This window comes from Cetorhinus maximus, chromosome 3 (assembly GCF_964194155.1).
Source record: "Cetorhinus maximus chromosome 3, sCetMax3.hap1.1, whole genome shotgun sequence".
NCBI lineage: Eukaryota > Metazoa > Chordata > Chondrichthyes > Lamniformes > Cetorhinidae > Cetorhinus > Cetorhinus maximus.
Genome location: NC_135881.1, coordinates 93,631,482 through 93,656,272, shown reverse-complemented (window position 1 = coordinate 93,656,272; position 24,791 = coordinate 93,631,482). Strand labels below are relative to the sequence as shown.

Here is a 24,791-nt window from a genome sequence, read left to right as displayed (position 1 = left end):
ATCATGGTCAGCTGTGTAATCTGGGCCTTATGCTCTGGAATTCCCTCCCTAAATTACATCCCCCCTCCATCTTGATTTTAAAGATCCTCCTCAGATATCTACCTCTTATCTTTTGGTGACACTTAATGGCCAGGATTTTGCCTGAAATCAGCAAAGTCCAATATCAGATGGGGAAATCAGTGTTTGACCCGCCAATGGCAATGGCAGAGTTTCTCCCCCTAACATGTGAACACTGTTAACAAGAATCAGAGGCACAGGATTTACGTTGAGTCACTGGCGAGGCGGCAACAGATTCGCCCACCCCACTGTGACTTCAGGCCTTCAGTAATTCAGGCGCCATATTAAATGCCACCCCTGTTCAGAGCTAGCACTGCCCAAGGGATAGGAAGCTGCTGGGAACTGATGGCTGCCAAAGAGAGGAAACATGATGCCCCCAAATTTTGCAACGCCTCCCTCGAGTGCCTACTGGACACAGTGGAGGCCAGCCTCAATGTCCTCTACTCCCCCAGTCTGGGCAAAGACCAGCAAGCAAGGTTACCAATCCAGTGTGGGAGGCAGTAGCAGCGGTGGTCAGTGCCAACGCCCTGCAAAAGAGGGAATTGAGCTGGTCATCGAGGATGTGGACCGTTCCTGCACTGACGGTGAGGTCCGTGCTTCCCAACCAAGTGAGGATCCAGCAGTGAAACATCCATCAGACAGCCATGCCGTGAGTAACGTGTCCTCTTTCACAGGCCACTGCCATGTATTAATTATCTCCCCTTGCTTCCGCAGGCACATCTGAGAAGCAGCCAAGGGGGTCCATGAGCCAGGGCCTTGACTCCAGCCCCAAGGACACCATGGAAGAGAAATCCGCAGACACTGATATTGAAGTCCTATCACAGCCTCGCCCACACCCTCCACCAGCGCAGAGACACACACCTCGGTGGGACCTCGTTCTAGTGTAGCCTTGGAGTCACAATCTGGTGAACACATTGTTCTGTCTGATCCACAGCAGGCGGAGGCAGGGACATCCCAGGTTGCTGGCACTCAGAGGACTGCTGGAGGCCAGGAATCTGCTGAGTCTGCACCAGATGAGGAGCCTCGGGACTCGGTCATGTCACAGTTGCTGGAGCTGCAAAGGGAAGCTTGGGAACATCAGGAAGGTATATCTGCTGCACTCCTCAGGTTGAAAAGCACAACAGAGGAGTCCTTCCACCTTCAGTCTGAGGTGATAGCACTGGCATGCCAATGCACTGAGGTCAACACTGATATTATGGTGGCCGATGTGGGAACCTTGGTCCAGGACATCGGTCCTGCACTGCTGCAGGAGCTGCACCCCATCGCAGAGGCACTTGCTGGCATCCAACAGTGTGACCGCGAGGCGGGGGGTATCTCGAGCTCACTCCAGCTGCCTCTTCCTCTCAAGGAGCCAGCCAGGGACCCTCGGGCACCCACAGGGAGGAGGATCAGCAGGTGCACGCCCTGGGCCATCCACCCAGATGACTCCTGGAGTGATCGACCCATCCGAATCCCATCTTCCAGTGACCCCAGCAGCTCCAGCTCTGTAGGCCAAGGAGGATGGCATTGCCACACAGCAGGACGCTGAAAGCAGGCCGGGGCCCTCCAGGTCTCAACCTTCCAGGAGGACGCCCGCCAAGGTCATCACAGGCAGGGTGTAGCTGTCAACAGGCTGCCTCCACCTTTACTGTGGATGTCGGGGGAGCACCGAGACATAGTGAGGGGGTTAGGACGACGTATTTGCACAATATGGGCATGGGTGTTAATCACTTGTATGTAACGTCGACTTGTAAATACACTCCCAAGAATCTCTCCTCATCTATGGCTCCTTGCATGATGAGCAGCGCTCATGTCATTCACAAAATGAAGAGAAGTGTCACAGTCCAGGGCCTTTCCCGTGCAGTGTGTAACCTTCTGAGCACAGTGACTGTCCAGTTTCAAAGTCACTCTCCAGATTAGTGATGCCTGCACCTCCATGTGGCATGTGTTTGCTGCACGAATCATGTACCCAAGCGTCACTGGGTTCCAAGGTTATCTCCATATGCTCTCAGTACCTCAGAGGTGGGGCTACCGCCCCCATCTCATCAGCATTCCTGATACATGAAGGTGTGGTGCTGAGGGGGAACAGGTGATTAAGTCTACCCAAGGATCAAGTTGTCTTAAAGTCCATGTGCCCGCTGTATCTCAGCAGCATCTCCCTGACATGACCCGCTTCACAGAGCGTAAGTGTGCTGCCTCAGCCAGACAGCTGTCAGACATTCCCAGATGCAATGTGAAAGCCCTGAAAGTGTCCTCACTGCATCTCATCATCATCCACCTGGAATCTTGCTGCAATGAGGGCCTCACGGGTGCACCTGCCTCGCTTGGCCAGTGTAATGGTCTGATCGCCTGCATCCACCCCTTTCAGGAGCTCATCACCCTCATCCCCTTCGACTTCCTTCTCACCGGAAGAGACTTGCAGTTCCTCCATCTCCTCATCATCCATGTCCCCCTTTGCATCGCCAGGTTGGGTAGCACACGGCAGGCCACGATACTGCATGAGTCCCTCTGGGCAGTGTACTGGAGTGCTCCAGCAGATCTGTCGAGCCACCGGATGCCTATGGTATGCGCTACCAAAGTCCTGGTTGCAGCATGAGCCTTATTGTAACTTCTCTCAGCAGGAGTCTGAGGCTGCCGCATGGGCATCATCAGCTACATGCTTTGCGGGTAGTCTTTGTCCCCAAGGAGCCAATCCTGCTGCCTGTGTTATCCCTGGAAGGTGTCAGGGATCTGAGACTCGCTGAGGATGTATGAGTTGTGGACGCTTCCGGGTTATCTTGCACAAACATGCATGATTCATTTGTTATGGTCGCAGACCAGCTGAACATTGAGAGAATGGGAGTCTGTGTGGTTCACATACTGGACTGCTTGTTGTCAGGGAGATTTTACAGCCACTTGAGTGCAGTCGATGGCATCCTGCACCTATGGGAACCTGGAAATCTCAGCAAATCCCAGTGTTCTTGCTTCCTGGCTTGTCTGATCTCTGTCGAGGTTGACAAAGTTGTGTGCCTTGGCAAAAATGGCGTCCATGACCTCCTGGATACGTTTGTGGGTGGAGGCTTGAAGATCCCACACAGCTCCCAGTGGAGCCCTGGAAGGAGCCACTGGTGTAGAAATTGAGTACAGTGGTCACCTTCACTGCCACTGGCAGTGGATGCCCTCCGAGTCCCCGTGGCACTAAATCCTGCAGAGGGTGGCATATGAGAGTGACCAGTTTCCTTGACATGTGTAGTCATTGGCGACACTGGTTCTTATTCATCTGAAGGTAGCACATGCGCCGTTTGTAGACCCTGGGTCTAGTGAGGCGCCTACGAACGACGGCTCTCTGGGATTTATCGTCTGCGTGTGGAGGACGCCCTGCCGCCCCTTTGTCTTGAGGGTTCTGATCCTCTCTTTGGCCCAGCCAGGTGCTTCCGTCACAGTCTTCTCCATCTTCTCTCCTGCCTATAAGCAATGAGGCAGACAGCAAGCTCACCAGGCTCCATCTTCCTGATGGTCTCCTCACTGCTGTATCAAAGAAAGAGATGCAAGGGTCAGCAATTGTCTCCTAAGGACGACTCTTCATCAAGTCATTGCCTGCAGCTGCCTCTCCAGGCCCCTTGACGCATGCCGGAGAGTCCTGGCTGCCACATAGATGCCCAGCGTTTTGTGCGCATGATGGTTGACCAAAACCCCACCCAGCACCGCCCCACACCACATGACCAAGTGGAGACAGCTTCGGCCACTCGACTGCATCCTGAACTCTCATCTCAGGCGCAGGCATTGTCCTAACCGGCACTCCGTGGCTTCGCAGCTTGTTTGGGCCATGAGGGTAACTTATCAATGTCAACTTAAACATAATGCAAGGGACTAGGAGCGACCCCTCCCTCAGTGTTCCATGGCCGCCTTTCCCAAGGAGATCATCAAGCTTGCCCAGTTGCCCAATGGTTCTACAGCACCACAGCACTCATTCAAGTTTGAAGTCTGCAATGAGGGGTTAAAAGTAGAGGAGCAATCACTGGCATTGTCAAAAATTAGTGCTGCTCGAGTGGACACAATTGCTTGGCTAGCCTGACTCCAAACATGTCAACTGAGCTCAAGCTAGACGGTCTCAGTTGTGGAAGAGTGCTCATCTTTGATATGTTTTTCCATTTGCCTGCCATTTTCTTCCCCGCCACCACCAACCCCCCAACCCCCAGCATTTGGTCATGTGCAACCTTCAGTCTGTGCTGCCATGACATCCCCACCCCCACCGCACTGTTGCCCTTGCCCCGAGGTTCCCTTCTCTCTGACACTGTTGCCCTGAGGTTCCCTTCTCTCTGACACTGTTGCCCTGAGGTTCCCTTCTCTCCAGCACTGTTGCCCTGAGGTTCCCTTCTCTCCAGCACTGTTGCCCTGAGGTTCCCTTCTCTCCAGCACTGTTGCTCTTGCCCCAGCACCACGAAGAAGCCGCTGCTGTGGAGACTCGCCTGTGAATGCCCCCACCCCCAGCCGAATCCGCAGATCCAGTTCCTTGCATTGGGATCCTCGCCAGTGCTGCGCTAAGTTGTGTGTACTCACCTCCAAGTTCCCCTCAAAGCTCAGGTTGCCATGTGCACGCCTTTGAAAGGCAATTGTAAATCATGGCAGCATGGGATTTAAATTCGACTTGGGGCAGGGGTGGGTTAATTCCGGCATGTGGCCACAACAATGATATGCAAATGTATTAGTATCTGACATCCCAAAATGCGGCCTGCCAATGACGGGGGGGAGAGGTGGGGACAATCGCTTCCCGGATTTACTTAGCTGGGAAGCATGCTTAAGGCCTTCTCACGAGATTTTCCGATCTCGCCACCGGACAAACCCATCCCGATTGGGTGCGGAAATTCCCGGCCGTTATCTCCTTCTTTGTCTTGGTGGCTACTTCTGGCTGATTATGTTTCTGTGAAATACCTGGAGATACTTCTGAATATCGAAGCTGCTATAGAAATGCAAGTTTTTCGTTGGCTGAATTAGTTGCAGGTCATTCTGTTGCTCGTACTGAAACTTAGCAGTCTGACAGTAGACTCACTGCTTCCACAGGGGTAATGTTTAGAATAAATCACAGTTCAGGAGGTAGAAGGTGAACATATCACACCAACACTAAGGGAAAGCAGTGTGAGTTAATACTCTAACATCACTCATATAGAGCACAAAGTAAGATAATAAAGTGGATGCACTGTACTTGTATATTGTCCAGAGAGTTAATTGTAGGCATTAAAGCAGCAGCACAGTAAATTGTCCCATTGATCACAATGTCAGAAGTACAGACAAGTGTTAAAGGACTTTTCTGTTACGTTTGCCATTCTGTGTGTTTGGGAGAATGCCTTAGCTAAAAGTACAGTATCCCTGTTGTGCATTTGATTCTGCACTGGTGCTTTTTCAGCTATTGCTCTTAACCTGTGTCTGAATTCTGGGCTGGTCTTCAATGCCTCCTCCTCCCCCATTATTCTTTTCTATATCGACACTACACCCACCCACTCGAACACAATCTGTAACCTCATGGCCCAGCATATCCCCCACTCTATCATGACCATCAAGCCAGGGGGTCAACGGTGGTTAAATGAAGAGTGCAGGAGGGCATGCCAGGAGCAGCACCAGGCGTACCTACAAATGAGGTGTCAACCTGGTGAAGCTATAACACAGGACTATTTGTGTGCCAAGCAGCGTAAGCAGCAAGTGCTAGACAGAGCTAAGCAACCCCACAACCAACAGATCAGACCTAAGCTCTGCAGTCCTGCCACATCCAGTCGTGAATGGTGGTGGACAATTAAGCAACTCACTGGAAGAGGAGGCTCCACAAATATCCCCATCCTCAATGATGGAGGAGCCCAGCACATCAGTGCAAAAGATAAGGCTGAAGTATTTGCTACAGTCTTCAGCCAGAAGTGCGGAGTGGATGATCCATCTTGGCCTCCTTCAGAGGACCCCAGCATCACAGATGCCAGTCTTCAGCCAATTCGATTCACTCCACGTGATATCAAGAAATGGCTGAAGGCACTAGATAGGGCAAAGGCTATGGGCCCTGACAATATTCTGGCAATAGTACTGAAGACTTGTGCTCCAGAACTTGCTATGCCCCTAGCCAAACTGTTCCAGTACAGCTACAACACTGGCATCTATCAATGACCTTCCTTCCATCATAAGGTCAGAAGTGGGGATGTTCGCTGATGATTGCACAATGTTCAGCACCATTCGCAACTCCTCAGATACTGAAGCAGTCCATGTCCAAATGCAGCAAGTCCTGGACAATATCCTGACTTAAGCTGGCAAGTGGCAAGTAACATTCACGCCACACAAGTGCCAGGCATAGACTACCTCCAACAAGAGAGAATCCAACCATCGCCCCTTGATGTTCAATGGCATTACAATCACTGAATCCCCCATTATCAACATCCTGGGGGTTACCATTGACCAGAAACTGAACTGGACTAGCCATATAAATACTGTGGCTACAAGAGCAGGTCAGAGGCTAGGAATCCTGTGACGAGTAACCTACCTCCTAACTCCCCAAAGCCTGTCCACCATCTACAAGGCACAATTCAGGAGTGTCATGGAATACTCTCCACTTACCTGGATGAGTGCAGCTCCCACAACACTCAAGAAGCTCGACACCGTCCAGGACAAAACAGTCCACTTGAAACATCCACAAACATTCGTTCCCTCCAGCACCAACACACAGTAGCAGCAGTGTGTACCATCTACAAGATGCATTGCAGGAATTCACCAAGGCTCCTTCGACAGCACCTTCCAAACGCACGACCACTACCATGTAGAAGGGCAAGGGCAGCAGATAGATGGGAACACCACCACCTGGATGTTTCCGTCCAAGTCACTCACCATCCTGACTTGGAAATATATCGCCGTTCCTTCACTGTCGCTGGGTCAAAATCCTGGAAATCCCTTACTAACAGCACTGTGGATGTACCTACACCACATGGACTGCAGTGGTTCAAGAAGGCAGCTCACCACCACCTTCTCAAGGGCAACTAGGGATGGGCAATAAAATGCTGGCCCAGCCAGCGAAGCCCACATCCCATGAATGAATTTTTAAAAATGATTATGTCAGAGAACCCAGCAGATCTGTACTATAAGGCATCTGCTGCCTGCGCTCATATAATACTGTGTTGTTGGTACTGTGATGGTGCATATCAATGGAGTGGAACCTGCTGAAAAATGCACCAGTCATTTGTTTGTTAGAGCTGTGCCAGCAAACAAGCTAAAAGTGCCTCATGGCCCCATTGCTAACCAGGAAGGAGTCAAAACATAAAAGTTGAAGACTGTGATCACCTGCCACTGATATGGTCCAGATCAGCATCAGGCCTCTTTGGCACAGCTCTATGACTGTTTCCCTGATGAGCCTAAACCTGTAGAGTTAATGCTTCTCAGTGACTGCCAGGTAGCTGTGCCTGCGTCTGGAGATAGTTAGTGGCAAATTGGTAGGGGTGGCCAAACCATCCAGATTGCCACCTGATATTTCTGGTTTATTTTCCTTGTTCCCCTTTATCCTTTACTATTAAGTCAAATAAGAGGAGAGAATTGAAAGCGATCTCCATAGCTAAGAAATGTGCGAATACAAAAATATGTTAACAGTGCAGCTTTAAGGGGCCAATTTCTGATAAGTAAAAATCTGCAGGCATTTAAAGCCCATTTGAAATGGCTGTGATCAGTGCACTGCATGCAACAGGAATAATAATTCGGAAAATTTCAATCTCTCTCCTCAGATAGCATGTACTGGGCGATTCCCGTTGATAATGAGGTAGTGATGGCCTCAAAAGACATTGAAAAAGATTTAGTCACTAAATGTGAAATGCCTCTATCTGGGCAACAAAACTTCATGCCTAATTCTGCACCCCATGCCTCCATGCAGGGGGGGCTCCACACTGGGAGCAGAGCCTCAAAAAATTAGCCTAATTGGCCAAAGCAACTATATCCACAAGACAACAAACTGAGCACGGCACTTCTATGAAAATAAAACCTGAGATTTAACTGCATTGTGACAGTGACGTGAATAAGTTTATCAGAATTTCTCCTCATATAATCAGCCTGTTTGCTACAATGCTTCATGAGGTACGCTCCTTTATGCATCATAAGGTTTACGTTGGAAATGGAAAAGGACAAAGAACAATCCACAGTACAAATAATTAACTGGGGGGAAGCCAACTTCAATGGGGTAAGAATGGATCTGGGCTGAATAAATTGGAATCAAAAGGTTGGCAGAAAAACGGTAACTGAACAATGGGCTACCTTCAAAGGAGAGTTGTTTGGACACAGTCATGGTTTATTCCCTCAAAGGGGAAAGGTGGGGAAAACAAATCCAGAGCTCTCTAGATAGCAAAAGAGATAGGGAATAAGATAAAAAACAAAAAATGTGCTTATGACAGATGGCAGGTGGATAATACAATGAAGAACCAGGCTGAATATAGGAAGTTCAGAGGGGAAGTGAAAAGGCAAATGAGAGAAGCAAACAGAGAGTATGAAAACAGACTGGCAACTAACATAACAGGGAAACCCAAAGCCTTTTGTAGGCATATAAATGGTAAAAGGGTGGTAAAGGGAGGAGTGGGGCCGATTAGGGACCAAAATGGGGATATACACATGGAGGCAGGGAGCATGGCTGAGGTATTAAATGAATACTGTACATCTGTCTTTACCAAAGAGGAAGATGCTACTCAGGTCACAGTGAAAGAGGAGGTAATTAATACACGAGAAGAGTTTAAAATTGATAAGGAAGAGATATTAGATAGGCCAGCTTACTTAAAGTTGATAAGACACTAGGATCAGATGAGATGCATCCAAGGATACTGTGGGAATTGAGAGTGGAGGTACTGGCCATAATTTTCCAATCTTCCTTAGACTCAGGAGTGATGCCAGAGGACTGGAGAATGTAAATGTTACACCCTTGTTCAAAAAAGGGTGCAAAGATAAACCGAGCAACTAGAGACCAATCAGTTTAACTTCGGTGATGGGAAAACTTCTAGAGACAATAACTTGGGACAAAATTAACAGATACAGTCGCAGGTTAATTAAGGAAAGCCAGCTCATGGAATAAAAGGCACAGTATCAATTGGTTATGAAATTGGCTGAGTGACAGGATACAGAGAGTAGTAGTTAATGAATGTTTTTCAGATTGGAGGAAGGTTTGTAGTGGAGTTCCCCAGGGGTCAGTCCTTGCTCTTCCCGATATATATTAATGACCTAGATCTTGGTGTACAGGCCACAATTTCAAAATTTGCAGATGAAACAAAACTTGGAAGGATTGTGAACTGTGAAGAAGATAGTGTAGAACTTCAAAAGGACATAGACAAGTTGGTGTAATGGCAGATGAAGCTCAATGCAAAGAAGTACAAAGTTTGGTAGGAAGAACACAGAGAGACAATATAAAGTAAAAGAAACAATTCTGAAGTGGGTTCAGGAGCAGATAGCCCTTAGTGTACATGTTCATAAGTCATTAAAAATGGCAGGATAAGTTGAGAGAGCAGTTAATAAAACATATAGTATCCTAGGCTTTATTAATAGAGGCATAGAGTATAAGAGCAAGGAAGTTTTGTTAAACTTGCATAAAACACTGATTCGGCCTCAGCTGGAGTATTGCGTCCAGTTCTTTAGGAAGGATGTGAAGGCAGTGGAGAGGTTGCAGAAAAGATTCTTGAGAATGGTTCCAGGATGAGGAACTTCAGTTATGAAGCCAGACTGGAGAAGTTGGGTCAGTTCTCCTTGGAGAAGAGAAGGTTGAGAAGAGATTTAATGGAGGTATTCAAAATTATCAGGGGTCTGGAGAAGGTAGATAGAGAAAAACTGTTCCCATCGATGAAAGGATCGAGAACCAGAGGGCACAGATTTAAAACAATTAACAAACAAAGCAGTGGCGTGAAGAAAAACATTTTCATGCAGTGAATGGTTAGGATTTGGAATGCATTGCCTGAGAATGTGGTGGGGCATTCAAAAGGGAATTAGACAGTTAACTGGGTTATGAAAAGAAGGCGAGGTAATGGTACTGGGTGAATTGCTCATTCGGAGAGCCAGTACAGACACGATGGGCCAAATAGCCTTCTCTAGTGCTGTAACAATTGTATGATTCTGTGATATAACAATGAATATACATTGTCTTGAATATGTTCTAATCTCTGTTAGCAGAATCATTTCCTTGAACAACATGCTTCAAAAACAGTGCTGACTTTTGTCCATCTGGGGAAGTTCATGTTGTGATAAACACTATCATGCTGCCCAATTTTTATGGAAAGTACAATGAATCAGAATGGCTAAATCCTGTTCCTCACGGGTGTGACCATAAAAGATAAATCTGTTCCTAATTTGCCACTAATTGCCAATCTCCTTCAGAGAGGCAGCAGGGGACTGATGTGGGAAATGGAAGAAGTTGCACTAGGGGCATGATTTTCTGACGTTGGAGCTGAAACATACTGTTGGGGCTAAGTTAAGGGAGCTGTGCTAAGTATACTCCTGTATTATAAATGACCTGAGAATGTTTCCTATTGACAGTTAGGGTTGACATTCCTGAGGATTGCCCGACAATCTACTGAATGGGGGATGAATCCAGGTCAGAGGCACAGAGGGAGACTAAGGAATGAACTAGGGCAAGTGAAAGAGAGGGAGACTGTAAAATAGGTGGACATGGGGTTAAGCAGCTCCTGCAGAGCTGCATGCAGCAGCTACATGGTAAGTGGCAGTGACACCAAGGGAAGAACAATCAGTAAAAGGATGAGGGATAATTTGGCGTTTCACTGTGGGTAAAGGGTGAAAGATTTCCACTGGTGGATGAATGTGGAACAAGAGGGTTCTCAATGGAAATACCAAGGGGGAAGGGAGAAAGAAAGTCTTTGAACAGAGGGCTATTAGGCCATGGGATGCTTCCCTCAAAGTGGCTATCAAGGAAGTCTAGAACATTATTTAGCTATCAAAACCATTTCACTGAGCTACTGATGGAACCAAAGTTCCTCTTGGGGGAAATTTTATGGAGCCATCAAGAGTGATAACGTGATATCTGTAGTGACTTAATTAGGCGGGATACAAAATCTCGATTTCCCAACATGGTTGAGATGCAGAGATAAAGCCAGCGGCATGTCGGGCCTCATGCTTGCCTGTGGTGGGTTCGCACTTGTAATACCATAGCATGTCATGAATACTCATTAGCGTTAAACTTATTTTAATTATGTCCTACCTTCAAGGCTAAGTCAGCACCACAGAGAATCTTGTGGCACCCAGTTCACGTTCGTTTGAAGATGGCATGCACCTGTTGGCATTGTGCAGTTGTGTTTAAGGTCAGGGGTTTTCCTTGTTGAACTCTACACCATCAGGAAGGGGAGCAGGAGATTAGCAGTTTGCATGGAGGCTCAGGACTGGCAAGGTTGAATCAATGGTCAGGAGTTAGGAGGGTGTGGAGTGGAGTCGGAGGCTTAGAGGAGTGGAAGAAGGATCCAAGGGAGGACAGAGGGTGGAGTTGAAGCATGGTGGAGTCAAATGGAAAGGGCCTGTTGTCCTGGGTGGGAACATGCAAGGTAAAAAATGAGGGGCCTAAAGGGTAGTGTCAGCACTGCCCAAATGTGGGTCCATCTCAGGGTGTTGGCTGGCAGAGTCCTTACAGGGCTTCGAGTTCACCTCCAACATTTCAATTATCCCCATTGAGTGATCTCAAACAATGTCCTTTACAATACATAGAAGGGAGGGCCAGCTGAGCCTGCAAGTTCAGCCATGTCCCACTGAGTGGCGAGTACAACACTGGACGCTAACATGAGCATTCAATAAAGAGTGAATGCAACAACACAATATTGTTTCTTCCACAATAAAGGAAATGTCCCTAACTCCCTTGTAACTATCAATGCATGCCAACCATGAGGTGTGTCAATACATTTAGCTCTCTGACTGAGCCAGTCTCAACAAATAACAATGATGCACACGTGAATAAAGTGAAACTGATATAATGTGAAATATTTATAAGTGAAATTTATGTTGAAAACACCCATGTCACCTTTGTGCTCTCAAGTCTTATGTTAAGGGCAATGAAGTTGGACAGGAAAGTTTTGACGGTGATGAAGAGCCTGACTGCTTGACCAAGAAATTGTTTTATTGCCGACCCGTAGTTGCAGCACTGTCAGCTGACCATGGGTTTCATCGCTGGAAAGCAACCCCCACCGCAGAATCACATGCATGCAGGCCGCCAGCACTTTAAATTTTAATTGTAATCACAAGGGAAAGGGGAAAAAGCAAGAGCGCAATTCCGCCGTCAGGAACGACACACCACTGACAAAATTCCACCTCTCATGTCTGGTTTCCCATTGCCAATCTCTTCCCCAACTTCAGTTTCCCCTTCAGTTCATAATCATACTGACACCGGGTGACAAACTTGGAAAATATGTATTGCATTCCATCACTCCACCTCCACCCCACCCAGCACAGACACTTTGATAAATACAAAACTTACTCAATTTTTTGTTTTAAAACTGTGTATCGCCAGATACAATCAGGATAGCGTCACTATGTTGCTTCTTTATTTTATTTGCAAGACAAACCAGCAGAACCCCTTTCAAAAGCAGTAGACACAAAATCGCACAATTAAGTTTGGAAACTTAGCTCAGCTGCTTCTCATTTTAATCTGCCCATTTCTTTTCTAGTCTTATTGCATTCATTCTGCATACTGCTCAACTTAGAAAGGATGGTAGTAGGACACAGGGCCGTGTTGTGAGCATCTCTATAATTTTATACTTCCACAATGTCACTTACTGGTGGCTGAGTTAAATACAAGTATTACATTTTTTTCATATATTATTGGAGGACAAGGAACACCTAGAGGGAGTAATTTTTGTTCAATATTTTTCTTCTAACAGACTTGAAACAACTTTGATAGTTTTATAAAATATTAATTTTCCTGCCTACGTGAAAGCCTTAATCAGGCCTCTGAGCATCACAATTACTTCCTAGTCGAGGAACCATGGAGCAGGCACCACAGGGTGGTGGGCGAGCTATATGGGCAACCTGTGCGCTACTCCGGAAATCCAGAGCTCCAAGAAACCATGCTACTGGTTGGGAAATCATTTCCAGAAGCAAAGTAAAAGCGATCCCAAAGTACCCTATCCTCTTGCTCTTAAGCAATCTTATCATGTAAACAAAGCTTTTTCGCATTTTGAAAGAATGGAAGCCTATCAATTACTGGAAATCAGTACCATAGAATGATATAAGAAACCTGCTCCCACTGCACTGGTTTCTAACCATAACCCTGTTCCTTCCTCCGCTTCAAATGTCTGTCAGTCAAGTATGGTGGCACAGTGGGAATGTCACTGGACTAGCAACCCAAAGACCCAGGTTAATGCTCTGGGGGCATGGGTCTGAATCCCATCGTGGCAGCTGGTGGAGTTTAAATTCAATCAACTGAATCTGAAACTGAAAGGTAGTCACAGTAATGGTGACTGTGAAACTATTATGGTGAGAACCCATCTGCTTCACTAGTGTCCTCTAGAGAAGGAAATCTGCTGTCCTTACTGAGCTGGCCTATATGCGACTCCAGACCCACAGCAACGTGGTTGACTCTTAAATACCCTCGGAAATGGCCTAGCAAGCCACTCAGTTCAGCGGCAATTGGGGATGAGCAACAAATGCTGCCCTTGCCAGTAACACCTACATCACATTAAACAATAAAAAAAACTGCTTCAATTGTACTGCCTGGTCATTGGTTTATTTAGTTTAAACTAAAAGCAACAGTGTGTGTATGTCAGCTGTGGCTCAATTGGTTACACTCTTGCTTGAATCAGAAGGCTGCAGGTTCAAGTCTCACTCCAGGACTTGAGTACAAAAATCTAGGCTGACACTCTAGTTCAGCACTGAAGGTGTGCTGCACTGTCCTGTCAAAGGTGCTGTCCTTTGGATGAGACATTAAACTGAGGCCCACTCTGCTTTCTCAGATGGACATAAAATATCCTATGGCTCTATTTTGAATAAGATTGGGGAGTTTATTCCCCATGTCCTAGCCAATATTTAACCCTCATTCAACATCACAAAAAACAGAAACTTTGTGGGCCTTACTAAGTACAAATTGACTGACATGTTTCCTACATTGCAACATTCAAAAGTACTTCATTGGTTGTAAAGCATTTTGGGACGTCTTGTGGTTGTGAAAGGCGCTATATTAATGCAAGTTTTATTTTAAATGTGGCTTCCTCAAATGATCCATTGAGCAAATGCAGCTCACCATCACCTTCCCAAGGGCAATTAGGGATGGGTAATAAATGCTGGACTAGCCAGTGACGCCCACATCCCTAGGCTGAATTAAAAAAAATCTGACACCTAGCAACACATACCACAAAGATTCTCCTCAGAACGCCACTGAAATTTTTTCTTCTCCCCCACTCCACTCCATAGGGAACCTCACCACCCAACCATTGACTACCCTGCTGCATTTAAAAGATAATGGAGGTACAGAATCCAGGAAGCCAGTTGATTTCAATGATTTCTACCTTAACATACTGCCACCCCCATTACTACCAGGAGTGGGATGATGGTACATCCTTGGGCAGCAACAGAAAGCCTACTGAAGCTCTTTTTGCAGAGAAGGGACCTCCCCCTCTCTTCTGCCCCAATCACTCGCTCTTAACAGGCCTCAACTAAATCTCATAGAAAATCCTTGGAGGTCCTCTCTCTCTTGCATTGCAGCAGCAGTCACCACACTTCCCTGGTTGGCAGCTGCAGACTCCTTCAGCATGGCAAAGATTCAGCTGGGGCTGCCTTCCATTAATAATAAGCTCTGACGTAACAGATAGGTCAGGATCATAGTGGGGTCAGGGCAGTGGGCAAAAGTCACATCCCGTCCCTCCACCAGTGGAGAACGTAACCACAAGGGGAAAAAAAATCAGCTGGGAAGTGTACAAGTGAGGATGTTGGATGAGGATATGCTTGGCTGTGAAGCTCTCTATAGTTAAGTAGTCTACAGTAACTGACTGCCTCGCCTCACAAATACAAAATGGACACTTAGGTAAGTTAAGCGCTGAACTCGGCACCCTCTTTAATCATTACACTCAGGAGAGGAGGGGCAAGAGAAGAAAACAAGCCAGGTGAGCGGTTCCAGCACATTATATTTCTCCACATTAACCACTGGTATAAATCTTTAGTGGAGAACTAAAGAACAATAGAAAATAAGCAACACAACAATTTTTCTAACAGCAATTCAACTAATCATTTTACCACAAAAATTTGAAGCTTTGAAAGGATGAGGTAATTTTGTGAATGAACATACTCACTGGACACAAACTGATTTCTTGCTCCCACTGGGTCATACTCATGCTCTCTTCTAATGTCGTACATTTCTTTAAGACCAAATCCCAGCCACAGTAAGGGTCTCGAGCTCCTACGCATGAACTGTAGGCACAGGATAAAGAGGTCAACTTTTAACTTTCAGCTTTGACCCACGCATACAGTTGAAAAGTACATCATAGTATATATGTGCAACTTTTATTATTTGTGTATGCATGTGTACATTTGGATCAGCAAGAAATTAATTGTGTCTTCTGTTCTTTGGAAGTCATGAGGTCAACAATTTGAGACCAAAACAGTCCATGAGAATCTTTCCGAGTTTAATCTATTTTCATAGCTGTCAACACAGTGAAAAAGGCTAAAAGTTAGATTTATGATCAGTGAGAATGATACACACTGCAAATCTTTATGTTTATTTTTGATAATGGTTTATTGTAATGAAACAAATTGATCCCGAGTATCCCCAGGGACCCAATCCCAGCATTTACACAGGGGCTGTGCCTTCTTGTGACCTCCACTGAATCCCCCGCACCAGCCAGGAGCCTGTGCTGCATAGTTAATAAAGCCCAAGAGAGAAATCTGGATGGACAGATTGTGGTGGCAGGCAGCAATTCCTCCGCGAGTTTAGGGAAACCCAGCCAGAATATTTTTAAATACCTTTTCATGAAACAAAAATGTCCGAATTAAATCAGTACATAAACCTCAATGGTCAACAATGATGGTAGGCGATCACTGGATCAATGATGGATGGGTGCGCATGAAGAATGGAGTGTTATTGGCAATATTTAATGCAATTCAAGGTTAAACTTGAAGGGAATTGTAGCTTTGGGGACATACAAAATAAAACATTTTGAGATAAAAATTTTATGACATCTTTGCACATTGGAAGTGCATGGAATGCAAGAACACAACAAATAGGAGCAAGAGTAGACCATGTGGCCCAATAAGCCTGAACCACCATTTACCCAATCATGGCTGATCTTGGGCTTCAATTCCACTTTCCTGCCTGTCCCCCATGTCCCTTGATTCCCTGGGAGAACAGAAATCGGTCTATCCAGCCTTAAATGTATTCAATGATGGAGCATCCACAGCGGGGGCAGAGAATTCCAGAGATTCACAACTCTTTGAGTGAAGCAATGGCAAGATAGCAGGTTTGTCGCATGAGGAGAGATTTTTTTTTTTATTGGGGATGTGAAGTTTGCTGGCTGGCCAGCATTTATTGCATATCCATAGTTGCCCTTGAGAAGGTGGTGGTGAGCTGCCTTCTTAAACCACTGCAGTCCATGTAGTGTAGGTGCACCCACAGTGCTGTTAGGAAGGGAGTTCTAGGATTTTGACCCAGCGACAGTGAAGTAACGGCGATATATTTCCAAGTCAGGATGGTGAATGGCTTGGAGGGGAACCTCCAGGTGGTGGTGTTCCCATCTATCTGCTGCCCTTGTCCTTCTAGGTGGTAGTGGTCGTGCGTTTGGAAGGTGATGTCGAAGGAGCCTTGGTGAGTTCCTGCAGTGCATCTTGTAGGTAATGCACACTGCTGCTACTGTGCATCGGTGGCGAAGGGAGTTAATGTTTGTGGATGGGGTGCCAATCAAGAGGGCTGCTTTGTCCTGGACGGTGCCCAGCTTCTTCAGTGCTGTAGGAGCTGCACTCATCCAGGCAAGTGGGGAGTATTCCATCACACGCCTGACTTTGCCTTGTAGATGGTGGACAGGCTTTGGGGAGTCAGGAGGTGAGTTACTCTTCGCATGGTTCCTAGCCTCTGACCTGTTTTTGTAGCCACAGTATTTATATGGCTAGGCCAGTTCAGTTTCTGGTCAATGGTAACGTCCAGGATGTTGATAGTGGGGGATTCAGTGATGGTAATGGCATTGAACATCAAGGGGCGATGTTTGGATTCTCTCTTGTTGGAGACTGTTATTGCCTGACACTTGTGTGATATGAATGTTACTTGCCACTTGTGAGCCCAAGCCTGGATGTTGTCCAGGTCTTGCTGCGTTTGGACATGGACTGCTTCAGTACCTGAGGAGTCACGAGTGGTGCTGAACATTGTGTAACCATCAGCAAAAATCCCCACTTCTGACCTTATGATGGAAGGAATGTCATTGATAAAGCAGCTGAAGATGGTTGGGCCTAGGATACTACCCTGAGGAACTCCTACAGTGATGTCCTGGAGCTGGGATGACTGACCTCCAACAACCACAACCACCTTCCTTTGTGTTCGGTATGACTCCAACCAGCGGAGAGTTTTCCACCAATTCCTATTGACTCCAGTTTGCTCAGGTTCCTTGATGCCACAGTCGGTCAAATGCTGCCTTGATGTTAAGGGCAGTCACTCTCATCTCACCTCGGGAGTTCAGCACTTTTGCCCATGTTTGAGCCAAGGCTGTAATGAGGTCTTTATCTACCTTAATAATTACATCCACAAAAAACTCCTATAAACAGGATCGTTAAACAGGGATTCCCTTTAGTAAAATCTTGTTGACTTGTTCTGCCTCCACCACCAAACCAGGCAGTGAATTCCAAACACCCAGCACCCTCTGGGTGAGGATGTTTTTCCTCATGCCTCTTCTAATCCTTCTAACAATCACCTTAAATCTGTGCCCCCTGGTAATTGACCTCTCCACTAGGGAAAACAGGGTATCCCTGTCTACTCTATCCGGGCCCCTCATAATCTTGTACACTTCAATCAGGTCACCCCTCAGCTTCCTCCGTTCCAAGGAAAACAACTCATCCGATCCAATCTTTCCTCATAGCTTCAATTTTCCAGCCTTGGCAACATTCTTGTAAATCTCCTCTGTACTCTCTCCAGAGCAATTATGTCCTTCCTGTAATGTGGTGACCAGAACTGTACACAAAATTCCAGCTGTGGCCTAACCAGCATTTTATACAGTTCCATCAATATATCCATGCTTTTGTATTCTATACCTTGTCCAATAAAGGAAAGCATTTCATATGCTTTCTTTACCATCTTATCCGCCTGTCCTGCCACCTTCAGGGACCTGTGGACAGGCACACCAAGGTCTCTCACTTCCTCTACCCCTCCATCCTTCCTCTATTCCCTAGCTTTGTTCACCCTTCCCAAGTGCATTACCTCACACTTTTCCGGATTGAATTCCATTTGCCACTTTTCCGCCCACTCAACCAAACCATTGATATTATTCTGGAGATAACAGCTATCCTCTTCACTATAAAGTACACAGCCAATCTTTGTGCCATCTGCAAATTTCCTAGTCATGCCACCCACATTTAAGTTCAAATCATACACAACAAACAGCAAGAGACAAACACTGAGCCTGTGGAACGCCACTGGAAACCGTTTTCCATTCACAAAAACATCCATCGACCATTACCCTTTGTTTCCTGTCGCTGAGCTAATTTTGAACAACTCACCACATTCCCTGTATCCCGTGGGCTTTTAATTTTCAGACCAGTCTGTCATGTGGGGCCTTGTCAAATGCCTTACTAAAATCTATGTAGACAACATCCACTGCACTACCCTCAACCTCCTTGATACTTTCCTCAAAAAATTTGATTAAATTGGAAAGACACGATCTTCCCCTAACAAAACCATGCTGACTATCCCTAATTAATCCGTTCCTTTTTAAGTGGCAGTTTATCCCGTCTCTCAGAATTGATTCTAATAATTTGCCCACCACAGAAGTAAGATTGACCAGCCTATAATTTTCTGGTCTGTCCCTCGTATCATTTTTAAATAATGGTACAATGTTTGCGGACCTCCAATCCTCTGGTACCTTGCCTGTTTGTGGTGAGGATTGGAAAATGATCCTCAGAGCATCCACTATGTCCTTCCTGGCTTCTTTTAACAGCCTGGAATACAATCCATCTGGCCCTGGTGATTTATTCACCTTCAAGGATGTCAATCCCTCCAGTACTTCCTCTCTCACTATGCTTATTGTATCTAATATTTCACATGCCTCCTCTTTAACTAGAATATCTGCTTCATTTCTCTGTTGATATTAATTTCCCTAATTTTCTCACTTTTTTAACCCCTGGTTTACTGTTCATTCCTGGAATGAGACTTGTGTCTTCTACTGTGAAGACAGGCACAAAATATTTGTTCAATGCCTCTGCCATTTCCTCACATAATTTCTCCTTTTTCTGATTCTCTAACAGGCCAACATTTACTTTAGCTACTCTCTTCCTTTTTATGTACTTATAAAAGCTCTTAGAATCTGCTTTTATATTGCTGGCTAGTTTACTTTCATATTCTGTTTTGTTCCTTTTTATCAACTTCTTGGTTGCCCTTTACTGGTTTCTAAAACACTCCCAATCCTCAGACTTGTTACTGTTTTTTGCAATATTGTAATCTATTTTACAGAATTTCCAACCTACTGTGAGAACACTGCCAGACACCAACCCCACTCCTCGAGGGAAATTAAGGGTGGGCAATGAATGCTGGCCTAACCAGCAATGTCCACATCCCGTGAAATAATAGAAAAAACTAATGTTAAAATGTAAGAGGGTGGCTAGAAATATGCCCCTCCTCTGTTCCCCTTCCCCAGATTAGGGTTTGCTGTTTTTTGTGTGAATGGGATGGAAACCTAGCCGATCTGGATCCTGCTGCCAGAATTACACCAGAGTTGAGCTGAGGATCACATAGTTTCTGGCCTTTTGATACCGTGGGTATTAACATTAATATTAACATGACAGAATGAATTAATGACCTAATGATCACAAATGCATAATCACAGCAACATCCACTTGGCACACAGAATCAGCTAGCAATCATGATCAGCCTAGCAATCATTGTGGGTTCAAGTCTCACTGGTAAAAAAACAACTTGTTTTCTTATCGATTTAATAAAATCCTGTGCCAGTACAAAACCAGAATGTGTACTATAAAAAAAAAGAGATAAAGGTCCAATGGAATAACAGGTAGGAAACGCTAAAGCTAATCTATCATCAAAGATTATACACCCAGGTGCAGTAATACACAATTATCCTGTATGCTAATTTTTTAATTCAAAATTCAGCAAATAATTCAGAGGTGAGATAATTCTATGGAGTATTATGGCTGCTTTCATCAACATGTGAAACAATGCCAGTAAAATTCTAACCTCTGTAAAGTTTATTTTTCATAATTCTTTCAGTTAATCTGCGGCCTAGCGTTTCTGCTGATAAATGGTGTCAGAGCAGCCCAGACATAGCCTTTGTGATCTCTGCTTTGAAAACTCTAATCCAAATGTGGTTTAACTGCCACAGACTGTCTGAGATAGCAAAGACAAAATGTGAACTGCAATAAAAGCCTACAAGGCTGCTTTGATGAGAAGTTAGCCTGATAGATGATATGAGATGAAAAGTCTATGACTTGTCAATGCATCATTAAGCACCTCTGTGTGCTGGCTCAGCCAGTGTGCTGTTGAGCGGTTCCTGCCTTCAGCTTCGAAATAGCCGAGAAAATTGAAAAGAGAGAAACTGGAATCATCAACCCATGGTTTTAGTGCTCACCATTCAATACCCACTATCCCCTGAGCAAACTAAACAGTGGCAGTCAGCATTGATCCACCCCAGACAACAAAAACAAATAAGATAAACTCACCTATTACTAGAACTCTAGCCCTTTCAATATAGCACTGTGTAACAACTGCAACTACACTACTTAACGCTACACAAATTACAAACTGCCAGCACCTCCAACCATGATTAATGGAATGCTGGCAAATACCTTCCTTTCCCCTGATGTTGTTGCAATAGAATGGTATAGGTTTTCTGCAAGTGATTTATTTTTCCATCATCGATATACACAATTTGCTGTACTTTCTTTTTTTTGAGTGATCCAGATAAACTGCAGCAACTAAGGAGAACTTTAACATTATAACCCAGGGGTGTGAATCATATGGCCCATGGTCAGGTCAGTTCTGTCTTTACCAAGGACTACACCTTGTCTCTCAGGCGCTCCTTTACCATCTGGGAGGCCTGTGCTGTGAAAGCTTTGCACTGCAGTGGCACTCCTCCTCCACTCTCCCACTGGCACACAGGTCCAGCTTTTCCATTCAGGAGTGGGCAGTAATGGCAATATTTTATGGAGAGATACAGAGCAGGGCCGGGCTGGACAAACAGGGACTAAGGGGTAGGACTAAGGTGGAGTGCGAAGATTGGGCTTGGAGTAGATGTGGTTTGTGAGATTGAAATTTGATGTTGAAATCGAAGCTTTAATGGTCAATTTCCTTCTCCAACTTTTCCAGAACCTTCAAAATATCTTACCTCCCTCAGTCTTTCTGTTCTCCCATAATCTTCAGACTTTTAAATCCCAAAATTAGCATCACTTTCTGACTGACCACATCTTTTAAAATTTTTTCAATCTTTGTGGTTTTACACTGTAATAATTATAGTTGGACTATAGCTTTAAGAATAATTCTGTGTTGTAAGATCACATTATCTGTGTAAACCAATGAGTTGACTTCACAGGGGACCTCTAGATAGGGAGTTCCTCTTTAGTTATAGAGTTTGATGCACACATGTGGCTGCTGCTGCTGTCTTGTAAATAAAGTTAAATGTGTCCACCAAGAAAAGTTGCCTGGAAGATCAACTCTATAACAAACTGATGACGAGAATAAATCAGGTCCGGTACTGTCCCTCACCCAGCGATTGTGAGTATCTAAGTTTATTAAAAAGAAAGGAAGAGATACTGATCCGACATGCCACAGTTTGGCAGAATCAATCCCTTTGAACCAGCCACAGGTGACTGGTCTCAATATATAGAATGTCTTGTGTTCTACTTTCAAGTCAACGAAATCCCAGGGGAGGAAAAGAGGAAAGCAATTCTCCTCAGTATTTGTGGGAGCAAAACCTACAGTTTAATTCGAATTTTGATGACCCCCAGTGCCCCAGATTCAAAGACATTCAGTGGATTAGGAGACCTCGTTAAGGAGCATTTCCAACCCAAGCCCTCAGTCACAACGCAGAGGTTCAACTTTAATTCATGGAATAGAGCCCCGGGGAAGACCATTGTTACCTATGTGGCAAAATTAAAACAACGAACGGAATATTGTGATTTCGGTGAAGCCCTGAATTACATGCTCAGGGATCATTTGATATGTGGCGTACAGGAGGATGCTATTCAGTGAAGATTGCTGGCTGAAATGGATCTTGGTTTTAAGAAAGCGTTAGAAATAGTGCTTGCAATGGAAAGCACTGTAAGGGATTCACAAGCGATTCAAAGGGCGCAAAATGGCACCATTCTCCTAAATGGGAGGAAACAGTCAGCTGAAAATGGCGCGAAAAGCCGGGACTCCACCACGAAGCGGGAAACAGCTGCACTAGACAAAAATTTAGAGGAAACAGCTTAGCAACGAAATCAAAAACTAATTTTTATCGACGTGTAAACAACCATTCTCCTAACGATTGGCAAGTTAAAAGGTAGAGTGTTATTTTTGTCACAGAAGTGGACACATATTGAAAAATTGCAAAGTGAGATTTAAACAGGTTTCCAGATATCAAACAAAGTCCAATGAAGTATATAGTGTAGAAGAGCCAGAAACACACATTTCTGACATTTATTCATTATTCAACATGAAAGTTGGGAAGACATAACAATTTTTGTCACAGTGCAGGTGAATGGTAAACCCTTAAAAATGGAAGTAGATGTGGGTGCTTCTACCACTGTAATAGGAGAACACACTTTCAGATATTTAAATAAAGGTGATCAACAATTACATTTGGAACAAACATCTGCCAAGTTGTAAACATACACAGATGAAGAAATCCAGGTAAAAGGTATCACCAGAGCAACAGTTCATTATAGGCACCAAACAGCACATCTACCAGTGATGGTATTAGAAGGTGGAGAACCAAGCCTTTTAGGTCGAAATTGATTGAGGGAAAATAACCTAGATTGGCCAGTGAGATTTCAAAAGGAAACTGGAGGAGTTCTTGAGTTGGAAAAGGAACAAGGATTCAGAAAGAGCCTGGGGTGTCCAAGGACCGCAATTGGGTGAAAAGGGAGTGTGTAAGCATTCAGCAACCTAAAGAAATGAAGACTGTCTTAAACAACGACATAGAAGTACAACAGAAGAAACTTAAGGAGACTCCGCTGAATCACATAATTCAATATGAAGCGAGTGAACTTCGCGAAGAAAAGGAAAACCTGTTGAAAGACCTTCACGCACTACAAGGACCCCTCAGGTCAAAGTTTGTACTTTTGGAACATTACGAAGAGAAACAGGAAGAATTTAACATCTCTTTGAACAAACTGAAGGACCAGTTGGCAGAGAAAATACAGCAATGTTCAAGGTTCCAGGAGGAAGCCAACAGATACAAGGAGGTAGAAGAGCTGAAGAATCAGCTGAATGAAGCTAAAGAGGCTTTGAAAGCAAAAGTTGTAGAACTTTCCAAGATGCAAGTAGATAATGAAATCATGGATAGCTCAACTACTGAACTAAGTTGAGATTTTACCACAGAGAAGTCTGGCTGACAGTGAAGTCAAAAAGAAGGCCGAGACTAAATTTTATGGTAGAAAGAAAACACGTAGAAAGAGGATGCAGAATTTCAGATGAGGCACCGTCTTCGAACAAGACTAAACCTGATACTTCCCAATTTGGAGGGGAAGGTGGAGAAAAGTCAAGGGAACCAAAAAGCAACTCATGATTTGCATAGTCATGAGCAACAATTTACTTTGGGAGAATCAGTATACGTAAAGAATTTTGGTGGAAGACCGAAATGGTTACCTGGTAAAGTAAGCTCTATGACCAGACCATTGTCATACCACGTGGAAGCGGAGAGCCAGATCACCCATAAGCATGTGGATCATTTAAGAAAAAGGGGGACACCCCAACAAAACGATGTTCCGCCTGTAACCATTGCTGAATCTGTGGTTCCTGTTGAAGTTGCTCAACCAAGGACAGACATGCCCGATGTCTCTGTTGGGGTGGAAGACACTGACCTGCATGTGCTTAATGAGGTACCTGATGTTAATGCGATTCCAGAGAATGTGGTTCCTGCAAAAGAATCAGAAGTTGTGGAGCTGCAACATTCCATACGATCAGGGGCTGAAAGACTGAACTTGTAATTTCATGACCTGTGTAAATATTGTAATGTCGTGAGATAAATATCCTTGTAAATACAAAATGTACAGAAAAGTTAAAGGGGAAGGAATGTAGTAATGGTAGTTTTGATAAATGTAGGACTGTAGCTTTACGAATAATCCCATGTTGTAAGATCACATGATCTCTGTGGACCAATGAGTTAACCTCGAGCTAGGGAGTTCTTCTTTAGTTATAGAGTTTGATGCAGACATGTAGTTGCTGCTGCTGGCTTGTAAATAAAGTTAAATGTGTCCACCAAGAAAAGTTGCCTGGAAGATCAACTCCATAACATCCACACAATAGACTTTGGCTCTTTAACTTTGTTACTCAATTTAAAAACATAGATGTACCTAGAAATTTCTCTCCATTCACAACCAGTGGGGATAATGTCCATTTGGTACTGTTCATACAAAAACACAGTTAAACCCTTTGTAACTGAGATGTTGGTGTTTCAACG

General features: G+C 44.9%; 1 protein-coding gene across 1 annotated transcript in view; it reads right to left on the bottom strand.

Moving 5' to 3' along the window:
• Positions 1-24,791, bottom strand: part of sema5a (sema domain, seven thrombospondin repeats (type 1 and type 1-like), transmembrane domain (TM) and short cytoplasmic domain, (semaphorin) 5A) — a 251,957-nt gene that overhangs the window by 76,788 nt on the left and 150,378 nt on the right. Inside the window, exon 12 of the mRNA XM_078538724.1 lies at positions 15,279-15,396. Coding sequence (XP_078394850.1) covers positions 15,279-15,396 — 118 coding nt within the window. The remainder of the gene's footprint in view (positions 1-15,278; positions 15,397-24,791) is intronic.